This window comes from Pseudorasbora parva, chromosome 14, assembly GCF_024679245.1.
Source record: "Pseudorasbora parva isolate DD20220531a chromosome 14, ASM2467924v1, whole genome shotgun sequence".
Classification (NCBI taxonomy): Eukaryota; Metazoa; Chordata; class Actinopteri; order Cypriniformes; family Gobionidae; genus Pseudorasbora; species Pseudorasbora parva.
This window is the reverse complement of record NC_090185.1, coordinates 16834200-16845814: the sequence shown is the minus strand read 5'-3', so window position 1 is coordinate 16845814 and position 11615 is coordinate 16834200. Positions and strand designations below refer to the sequence as shown.

Genomic DNA, 11615 nt, shown 5'->3' with positions numbered 1-11615 from the left:
TGGTATCTTTTATTCTAATGGTCCTGTTGTACTTTTACCCGTCTCATCATAACTAGGAGTGTGGTGCGTTTGTTCTGAAAAAAGTTTCAGAACTGAAATTTTGTGAAATATCGTTTCATACACTGTCCATAGTCACATATCTGGCATTAAGCGGTCAAAATCACAACCAAAGACTCTCCGACCTCAGGTGATTCTTCGATGTCAGGACGCTGTGATATACAAACTTCACTGCTGGTTTGTCATCACACATTTGTTCATTTTAATGTGCGACATAATTGTTCTTTATCGTTTTTATCCAGTTTTGTCATCTGCTTCTGTTTTTAATGAATTTCAAAGCACCTTGTTTTTAACATTTTCTGTACATTTACAGTGAATTACTTTGGGGGGAAAACACTCATTTAAAATCTCTACTTTACAGATGTGAGCAGAAATGTTTTGTGACCAATTCTGAATGTACCTGAATGTTGATGGCATGTTATTGTTTTAAGACAATCTTTAACTTATTGGATCTCATCCCATCATAAACTGTAAATCGTCAACAATTATTTGCAAATTAAATTGCAATTTTTACAATAAAAAAGTATCAAAACAACGTATCAACAGTGCACATTTAAAAAAAAAAAGAATGTTTTAGGATGTTTTGTTTTCCCAATGAACATTTATTTAAACATGTGATTTTGTTGAACAACACAATGCACTGACTTTTACAGCAGGTTCGGTTGAATTGATTGGTCACTGATTGGTTGCTGATTAAAAACATCAAACTATTAAGAAAGTACTGAAGCGTAGTTCTTTTAGACTGTAATATTACATAAAATTTAATTTTTCAACTTGTGATTTATTTGACTGCCAGCAATTACTACTTGCTAAAGCCTAGTTGTGCATTTAATCAAGGTTTTTATCTAAATATTTAAGTTGATACAAAACATTTTATTAATTTTTTTAATGTTTTAGTTTTGTTGTACATTAGATCAATAAACTATATTTAATGTAATTAACCCATACTTTATTCATCATGTTTTATGTGTTACTTTTAATGTTTTTAAATATTTTTTTTTTTTACTTTATTTTTTTAATGATAGAATTTTATTAATGATTCATTGATATATTACTTTCTTTAATTTAAATACATATAATTTTATAAGGAATTTCAGGGACTGGCATCTCTTTCTCACAGCGCTCGCCTTGGACAAACCCCATCTCAGGTAACAAAAGTTCCACAAACATCACGTCACTTCCTTCCTAAAGAACGCGGACACCCCCCAATAAGCATAAAGAGACGCTCTGAGTACGACACACATCACTTAGCTTACCCGTAATGAACAGGTAGAGTTGTGTTGTGGATTAGGAGTGTTTGCGCGGAGTCTGACAGTGTTGGGATCTCATACTGATCCCGCACGAGCGCTCGCTCCCTCTGACGAAACTAACCGGGAACAGGCGAATTTGAAAGTTTTTTTCCCTCTTTCTTCCTGTCCGCGAGTGTCTGTACCAGTGTGTCTCTCTTTGTACAATACATTTGGAGTTAGATATCTCCAAAAACACGCGCAATTGACTTTTTGTGTCATTTTACGCGTTAACCGGGACTTGGGCTGAGAGCGCGCGGCATCTCGCCGGGATGTTTTTACACGACTTTAAACGTTCCTCTTCGGTTACATTCGTTGTATTGGGATTTCTGCTGGCTCTTTAGCTCTTTAGGAAAGACATGAGCTCTGGATATGGGTCTGTGTCTGGGCTCAGAGGTGACAGAAGAGGGAAAGAAGGCGAAGATCCACAGCTCACAGATAGACAGAGATCTCTACGAGTACGCCAAGAGAGAGATGAACGTGGTGAAGATCCTCATGCTGGGTAAGTCCGCTCTCATCCTGATGTTTGTTCATCTGCCCATTGCTTTTAGCTAAAATAACATGGATTTTGATGTTTATATTGGCCTTCTTGAATGTTAGACATGTAATTTTGGGTAATGTGGTTTACTACAGTTGTGGGTTTGAACTCCAGGTCTGGGTTAATATTGGTAACAACAAATGTATGGGTTCAAACAACAAATACGGGCTTGCATTTGGAAGTTTATTGGTTAACATTGCAAATCTGGGCAGGTAATTGATAAGTTTGTTTGTTAAACTCTAGATCTGGGTTAAAACTGACATGTTCTGATCTTGGCAGGCTGTAGATTGAAACTTCAGATCTGTGTAGGCAACAGTTGTGGGTTTGAACCTCCAATTTTAGCTGCATAAAATGTTGTAGGTTTAAAACTCAGGTATGGGTTGGAACTGAAAGGTTGTTGGTTGAAACATAAGATTTGTGTAGAAAATCTAACATTTCTTGGTTAAGCTGACATACGGTCTAATATCTGAAATGTTGGCAGTTTAAACCTCAGATAGAGGTTAAAATTGAATGAATGTTTATTTGAAGCATAGCATGGGTCTGATTCTTTGCTGTGAATTGAACATTCAGTTTTGGGAATCTGTGAGTTTATGTGTTTAAACCCGCGATCTGGGTTTAAATTGACAGATTTTGGGTTCAAATCCTGTATCTTGGTCAGGAATAGATGCGTGTTCAAACCCCAGATCTGGTTTTAAATTGACAGGTTGTGGGTTCAAACTCTATATCTGGCCAGGAAAAGATGTGTTCAAACCCTAGTTCTGGGTTTAAATTGACAGGTTGTGGGTTTAAACCCTATATCTGGCCAGGAAAAGATGTGTGTTCAAACCCTATAGTTCTGGGTTTAAATTAAAAGGTTGTGGGTTTAAACCCTATATCTGGTCAGGAATAAATGTGTTAAAATCCCAGATCTAGGTTTAAATTGAAAAATTGTGGGTTCAAATCCTATATCTGGTCAGGAAAAGACGTGTGCTAATACCTCAGATCTGGGTTTAAATTGACATATTGTGGGTTCAAACCCTTTATATGGTAAGGAAAAGATGTGTGTTCATACCCCAGATCTATAAGGTTTAAATTGAAAGATTGTGGGTTCAAATCCTATATCTGGTCAGGGAAAGATGTGTTCAAACCCCAGATCTATAAGGTTTAAATTGACAGATTGTAGGTTCAAACCCTGTATCTGGTCAGGAATAGATGCGTGTTCAACCCCCAGATCTGGGTTTAAATTTACATATGGGTTCAAATCCTATATCTGGTCAGAAAAAGATGTGTTAAAATCCCAGATCTAGGTTTAAATTGAAAAATTGTGGGTTCAAATCCTATATCTGGTCAGGAAAAGACGTGTGCTCATACCTCAGATCTGGGTTTAAATGTACATATTGTGGGTTCAAACCCTTTATATGGTAAGGAAAAGATGTGTGTTCATACCCCAGATCTATAAGGTTTAAATTGAAAGAGTGTGGGTTAAAATCCTATATCTGGTCAGGGAAAGATGTGTTCAAACCCCAGATCTATAAGGTTTAAATTGACAGATTGTAGGTTCAAACCCTGTATCTGGTCAGGAATAGATGTGTGTTCAAACCCCAGATCTGGGTTTAAATTTACATATGGGTTCAAATCCTATATCTGGCCAGAAAAAGATGTGTTAAAATCCCAGATCTAGGTTTAAATTGACAGATTGTAGGTTCAAACCCTGTATCTGGTCAGGAATAGATGTGTGTTCAACCCCCAGATCTGGGTTTAAATTTACATATGGGTTCAAATCCTATATCTGGTCAGAAAAAGATGTGTTAAAATCCCAGATCTAGGTTTAAATTGACAGATTGTGGGTTCAACCCCTGTATCTGGTCAGGAATAGATGTGTGTTCAAACCCCAGATGTGGGTTTAAATTCACAGATTGTGGGTTCAAATCCTATATCTGGTCAGAAAAATATGTGTGTACAAACCTTAGATCTGGGCTCATATCTAAAAGGCTGTAAACTCAAACTAGGTTAGTAACCAAAATGTTGTTAGTTCGAACTTCAGAAAGGGTGATTCATGAACTATCATGGTTGTACCTTTGAACAAGACAATTAAAACAATCCATGTAATGTTTCTTTGGTTACAGGTTGTAAATAAATGTTGTTGTTTTTTTTTTTGTGTGTAGGTGCTGCAGAAAGTGGGAAAAGTACTCTGGTCAAACAGATGAAGATTATCCACAGTCATGGATTCACCAAACAAGAACTAGCCAGTTTTAAGGTAAGACATTTTATGTTTTTATTTTTTCACAAAGAAGGGTTATTGCGTTCAGTAGTTTAACAGTTATTCTCTTCTGTACCACATTTTGTCAGTTTGCTCAGTTCTTACTCCGCCATCTGGGAAATCAAGTGTGTGTGTTTTTTGAGGATTATTAAAAGTTTAAGGGGTCAATGGTTCAACTGTGAAACAAGACCTCAGTTGAATGGAAGACTGGATCTCAGCACGTTTTTAGTTTTTTTTTTTTTGTTAGGAAGAGAAAAAGGAAATGGGAAGAGACATGGAAACATGACACAGAAGTTTGTAAAGTTAAAAATCCTTAAATTGTCAACTTCCATGCACGTTATCTTTATAATTTGTCCTTATCGGTTTCCTACCGGTTTTATCTGTTTGCCAGCCGGCATACATTTCCTCTAAAGTCAACCATCTCTCCTCACAGCTTTTTGGACCTGTCCCTCACAAATGTTACCATAGCAACAATGTGAAGCCACACACTGGCTACTTTAGACTAACCTGTGGTGTACATGTGTCTTATCGCCTTGGAAACAGAGTGGACACTGATTGGCTCATTCATCGTAAATCGCAGCTAGCTGTGGTCTCAACATGCTAATCAGCCTTGGTATTGCTAAAACCCGCAGTTTTTGGCTGTCACTTTGGGGCAAAATGTCATCTTTGTGAACAACAATGGCTGTTATTCAATCCAGTTCTTCAGTTAACCAAAAGACCCTAGGCTAGGGGTTGGATGTATGAATGGCAGTAATTTTATATCACTGTATAAATTACGGTATTGTGTAAAATTCAATGGGAATTATGTTAAAAAAAAAACATTAGTGCTATGGCTATATATAGACATTACAGTTCATCTTGCAAAAAATAAAGACTTTTTATATAATCTACAACAAACTTTGCTGGGCAGAATTATGTTGTTGTATGACATCCTTTAGCTTGTGAGTGACCGGTTAAAGAGGTGTACAATGAGTTTGTTGACTTTAGAGGAGGTCGAATGCACAGAAAAACCTTTTTTAGCTTGTCTTTGAGAGAATGCTACCTTACTGAGACTTCCCTCAGTATTTCATGTCTTCACGGTTAATAAAAGCCACTTTGATCCTTTGGAATTCTGGAATTTGTCCATCCAATATTTGTGCGTTGATGCTTACGAAGCTAACGGAGCATTAGTGCACATGTTTCTAGTCCGATCTCTCTCCAGTTGTTTTATAAATCAGCCGAACAACGAACTGTCCGTTGTATCTCCTGTGAAGTGCCAGGTGCAGATCCGCATGTGTGCTAGCTTGAGTTAAACAGAGACTTTGTGTACCATGTTCTCTTCATTAAACCTTCCCTCAGGGTCTGTTTGTGTTAGAGACACTTTTCCGTGAGCTTGAATTAGATTGATGTGCTGAGAATGTGCAAATGGTGTTTTGAATTGCCTCAGGGGATACTTTAAAACCCTAATAACCACCCATTATTTTAAAGCAAATGCACATGGATTAATCAGGATGGTTAAATATTTGACCAGTCATCAAGCAACCTAGTTTCTTTTTTATGTTGATTTTTTTTTTTTAGTGGCGAGGGATGAATCTCAGAACGTATTAGCATAATAACAAACTGTAGTGCTGACTATGGTAGTTGCTTGCAAGAAAAAGTTTTGTTAGTGGCAGACTGTTGTTGTGTGATGCAGTTTTTATTGGCCTTTGTTAGCTGATATGACAACATTGACCATCAAACAATGAAAAACCATGAGCAAACCCTTTAAATAAACACTCACTCCAACACACACGCCCTTTCTTTCACCAGCAGGACTTCCGTTGTCTTTAAACAAAACAAAGAGTGTTGGAATGTGGGTAAAATGACGTAATATTGTACAATAGATAAAACAGAATTGAAAATGCACTGTCAAAAGCTTGCACTGAAAAAAATGACTTTATGGTATGGTAAAATCTATTACATTAATTCATGTAATTATTACATTGTAAAATCAAGATTAAGTTGGAACTATATATCTTAAGTAAAATGTACACAGTCTATTCATGTAATAACTTAACTGAGAAAAAAAAGAGTACATTTTACCATATATTTACAAATAATAATTAATGTTTTATAGTCACAGCACTTTCACCTAAAAATATTATGTACATTTTAATCTGAAAAGCAAAGTGCATTTGAAAATGCACTTTAAAAAAAAAAAAAAAAAAAAAGATCCCACTTGTTCAGTGGTGGCAGAGATGGTCATTTTGTGATGTTGCTTTAATGTGACTGACTTATTCTCAATAAGTTTTGACTTTTAACTGAACGTGAGTTTTAATCACAATAACGGTAGCTAAAGCTACATAAGCTCTTATTGAGAATTAATAGAGTATTTTGATGTCACCATTATGGTGATTAGTGTTTTCTTTAGTTGGGCAGTTTGATGACTTTTTAATGTCTGTGTTTCTCTCACTGCTGTATCTGGGTTTGCTATGGCAAGAAAAGCAAGAGAAAACAGGATCAGATGCTGTTGGCTTCTTGATGATCAGAATATGATCATTGTGTAGTGGCTTAATTCACCAATCTTATAACTGAGTATGAGCAATATACTATTAATCTTGTTTTATTCTAGAAAAGATCCAGCACGGTTTTAATTAGACAAGTTGAATACGTTTTAGACCTTACTCTAAATACTTTGAACTCCTACGAGCTTTATGGGCCTTTATTTAAAAAAAAAAAAAAAAAAAACTTTATTATTTAGGTCATGCGATGTAAAAAAAGCACATACAATATAAAATTAAATAAATAAATGGTTTATTTTTAAGTAAAACATACGTTAAGTATATTCAATTCAATATTTGTAGGATATGCAGTAATTGTATATAATTTATTCTGTCTGTGAATTAATTTTCACCACTTTGACGCATTCTCAATTCCAGTCTTTAGAAATGTACATGAAAAATTAGCTTTCATTTTCAAAATGTGAAAGGAACTGGTTTCATATAATGACACTTTAGCTGTTGCAATTGTGTGGATAGAGTTTTATGTGCGTTTTAAACTGCGTTCAATGACTGTCATTGTCCTACTTATTGTGAGGCGGTAATGTAGCGGCTAATTTGATCTTACTTTGCCTGTACGCGAATAAGCAAGTTTTTAATAACATATAGACACGCAGTGTTTTATCTTAATCCCTTAAATGTGGTCAAATTGATAGTTATTTCTTATAACGTTCATTAGTTCTGTCAAGTGCGGTAGGCATTGAACTGAATGACATCAAGTGTGAAGTATGCAACCCAATGGCGATCTCTAGACCTGATTAATGCTAGGCTAGCCATATCGTTGCATAGTTTGTGGTCAGCCACTGCGGTATAAAACTGCTGATCGGAAGAACAGTGTTTGAATTTTGCACCACTCTAATTAATGATTGAACCCAACAGCGGTTTACATCTGTTTGCAGAACGGTAAGAATAAAATGGTTAAGGACCCATAATAGCTGACTTCTCCCATTGTTCTAGAGATAAAAATAAAGCATTCCCCTTAAGCTAAAGGATGTCATACAATAGCCTACTTTTGCAGTATACACAGATGCGCCAAGTTTGAGTCACGTCTTGAGTTCGGGATACCTCAAGGCTCAGTATTCGGCTCAGCAAAGTTTGATGTAGACCAAATTAAAGTTTTCATTTTTAAAAGCCAATCTGTAATTTTTCTTCATGCTGACCACTCCCATGCCTGTGTGTTTCTCTTAAAATGTATGTGGTCACGGTTCTGTGTAATGTTCAAAAGTCCATTTTCTGCTTTGCCAGTTTTTGTTGGACAGTTTCATGAAGGGTCACGCTTCTGCGCACACATGCATTCATTCGTACAGACCCATAATTATGGCTAGTTTCACATTGTACACAAGCTTGCAGACACGGGCACAGTCTGTAATCAGACTGGCCTTGGTTGACTTGGACGTAGTGTCGCTCAAGGGCGGACTGCTGACTGTCAGAGTGAGGCCAGGGAAGGGTGTGGAGATCTGTGGGGTGTATGAATCATGAATGAAAGAGAAAATGTGCCGTGTTACAGGTAAAAACTGGGACTTGTCCTGACCTGAATGTCACATGAGTGTCTTTTCTAAATCTGTTCTTTATTGAACTCCTTTACTAAAATGTCTTGAACCACACTGCTGACGTCTCCCCTATAGTGGAGTTGTCTTTCCTGTTTCCTCATTTTGTTTCTCACCCTGCACCTGCCTCTCCATTTCTCCTTGTTCTCCTTTTTCAAAGCGGCTACTCCTCCTTAAAGTAAACATAATGAAAGTTGCAAATTAAATTGACAGTTTACTTGTTATTTATCTTATTGCAATGTTACCAAAAGCTAAATAGTTAAGGCAGTAAATACATTTTAAAGTAATAAAGGATAGCAACAATAATAGCCAATAAATTATTGATTTGATAAATAAGCGTTACTGGTCAAAAAATCTAATCAATTGTACATGTCTACTTTTCATGAATCAGTCAACCAAAATAAAGTCCTGTCCCTTTTTGTACTGAACATCCTATTGTACTTGGAAATATGTTGCAATATTGTAAATATTGTGGAATTAAAATGTGTTGTGAATGCCTTTTTTATTTTATTTTACTTTTATTTAAACTAAATCTACACAAACATTCTTGCTTGGGGTTGGTAAGAATTTGTTTTATGTTTTTTAGTGAAGTCTCTTCTACTTTATTTGTTCAAAAATACAGTAATATTGTGAAATATTATTTCCATTTAAAGTAACTGCTTTCTATGTAAATATATTTTTATATGGAATTTATTCCTGTGATGACAAAGCTGAATTTTCAGCATTATTCACTCCAGTCTTCAGTGCCACATTATCCTTCAGAAATCATTGTAATATGCTGATTTGATGCTCAAGAAACATTTCTTGTTATTAAAAACGGTTGTGCTGCTTAAGATTTTCATGGAAACTGATACATTTTTCCAATAACTTGTAATGATCTATCTACTGAAACATTGCTATATATATATTTATAATCTTATTGAAACAAACATTTAAACTGTAGTGTATATTATTATCAAACACTAACAAAGATTACACGTATATCAAGATGTTCACACATATGCACACAATAGAGCTTTTTGAGTTACGTATCTGGTGACACTTTTTATGGCAAGACTTCACATAACTCGCAGCTGGGTTTCGTGCTTTCATTTCCTTCACCTCCCACTGACTCTGTTTCTTTGATGAAGTGGTAAGTTCTCCTCTTCCAAACGTGACATCAAGAAGTAATAGGAGACTTTGGGGTGCTGTTGTTGGTGGTCTTGAATTTGGGCTTGACCTAAATAATTATTGTAGAACGTGTTGTTATTTTCACAAGATTCTGTTAAGCTTATGACTTTTGGCTGGAATTTTCAATGCTGAGAATTTAGGAGCTTATAACTTTCTTCAGGATTTTACATGACCAGAGGTCGGGAATTTGTTGTTCTGTGTTGTCTAAAAGTTCTGAAACTTAAAAGTTCTTCTTGAAATGTAATAGTGGATTCTAGAATTCCGAGAATAGTTTAACAAAAGATTAACATTCCATAATCATTTACCCAATCCAAACTAAGTGACCTTTCTTAGTTTTAAAGAAAACACAAAAAAAATTGTTTTAAGATTATGTTTTAAGATTATGTAAAGTGCTTTATGCATATAGTAATGTGTATTATGACACATTACTCCTATTGTTATAATTTTATCCTAAAATTGATGGTTTTATAGGGATTTCCACAGACATACTGTAAAAAACTGTACATTCTATCCCCTAAACCTACCCATCACAGAAAACTTTCTCCATTTTTACATTTTTTAAAACATCATATAATATGATTTATAAGCTGTTTACCTCACCCTAAATGGGATCACAAAAACGTCCCCAAAATGTTAATGGTAAGATGCTTCGCACTTATCATTTTCCACAAGAATAGTTTCATAGTTCTAAAAACGTGTGATTCACTCCAGAACTTTACCTCCTGCGTCGCTCTAGTGCACTTTTGTGTGTGTTGGCAACAACAGAAATCAATAAAAGTGCATCATATATCCAAACCACAAAACTTTGGGCCCACGTCCACTTCATGAACACAGAAAGGCTTTTCGGCATCCGCTCTTCCCTGGAATGCTCCGCGCCTCTGATCTACGGTCCAGCAAACAAAAGCTGTTCAATAAAGGGCAGGAATGTGTTTGCTTTGGCCAGAGAGTTAGGGGCGGTAAAAGGGGAAGGATTTGAGCACAACACGAATTGATGGGGCGACTGAAAGTGTGAAAGGACGAAGGCTTTTTGAGTGGTGCGCACATGAACTGATTTTGTGTAATGTCAAACTTTTTTCAAAATTCAAAATGGATATTATATTATATTAATCATATATTATATTATATTTATTATATTATATTATATTATATTATATTATATTATATTATATTATATTATATTATATTATAGTTTTGGGACCCCTGCCTTTACATGAACTTTAATTACATCCCATTCTTAATCCGTAGGGTTTAATATGGAGTTGGCCCACCCTTTGAAGCTATAACAGCTTCAACTCTTCTGGGAAGGCTTTCCACAAGGTTTAGGAGTGTGTTTATGGGAATCTTTAACAATTCTTCTAGAAGCTCATTTGTGAGGTCAGGCACTGACGTTTGGATGAGAAGTCCTAGCTCGCAGTCTCCACTCTAATTCATCCCAAAGGTGTTCTTTCGGGTTGATGTCAGGACTCTGTGCAGGCCAGTCAAGTCCCTCCACGTCAAACTCGCTCATCCATGTCTTTATAGACCTTGCTTTGTGCACTGGTGTGCAGTCATGTTAGAACAGGAAGAAGCCATCCCCAAACTGTTCCCACAAAGTTGGGAGCATGAAATTGTCTAAAATGTCTTGGTATGCTGAAGCATTAAGAGTTACTTTCACTGGAGCTAAGGGGCAAAGCCCAACCCCTCAAAAACAACCCCCACACCATAAACCCCTCTCCACCAAACTTTATACTTGGCACAATGCGGTCAGGCAAGTACCGTTCTCCTGGCAACTTCCAAACCCAGACTCGTCCTTCAGATTGCCAGACAGAGAAGCGTGATTGGTCACTCCAGAGAACACGTCTCCACTGCTCTAGAGTCCAGCGTGCTTTACACCACTGCATCTGACGCTTTGCATTGCACTTGGTGATGTTAGGCTTGGATGAAGCTGATCGTCCATGGAAACCCATTTTATGAAGCTCTCTACTCACTGTTCTTGAGCTAATCGGGAGGCCACGAAGTTTGAAGATCTGTTGCTATTTACTCTGCAGAAAGTTGGCAACTTCTACACACTGTGCACCTTAGCAAGCACTGACCCCGCTCTGTAATATGTAATTATAAAAATATGGGTAACATTTTAGGAGTTTTTGTGTAAATGTTAAAATAATAAAACAAATTGAATATAATTCTAATGTTATTATAAATAAATGATAGATAAGTGATACAAAATGTATGTTTTAATATTTGTTGTGTGTATCACAATTCAATTATTAATATTAAAACAAA

General features: G+C 36.0%; 2 protein-coding genes across 4 annotated transcripts in view; one reads left to right on the top strand and one right to left on the bottom strand.

Moving 5' to 3' along the window:
* Nucleotides 1-11615, bottom strand: part of LOC137040223 (uncharacterized) — a 192170-nt gene that overhangs the window by 51583 nt on the left and 128972 nt on the right. The window lies entirely within an intron of this gene.
* Nucleotides 1257-11615, top strand: part of gnav1 (guanine nucleotide binding protein (G protein) alpha v1) — a 41743-nt gene continuing 31384 nt past the window's right edge. For all 3 annotated transcript variants that reach the window (XM_067415678.1, XM_067415677.1, XM_067415676.1), the window contains exons 1-2: nt 1257-1845; nt 4026-4117. In XM_067415678.1, coding sequence (XP_067271779.1) covers nt 1716-1845; nt 4026-4117 — 222 coding nt within the window. In that variant the 5' untranslated portion in view covers nt 1257-1715. The remainder of the gene's footprint in view (nt 1846-4025; nt 4118-11615) is intronic.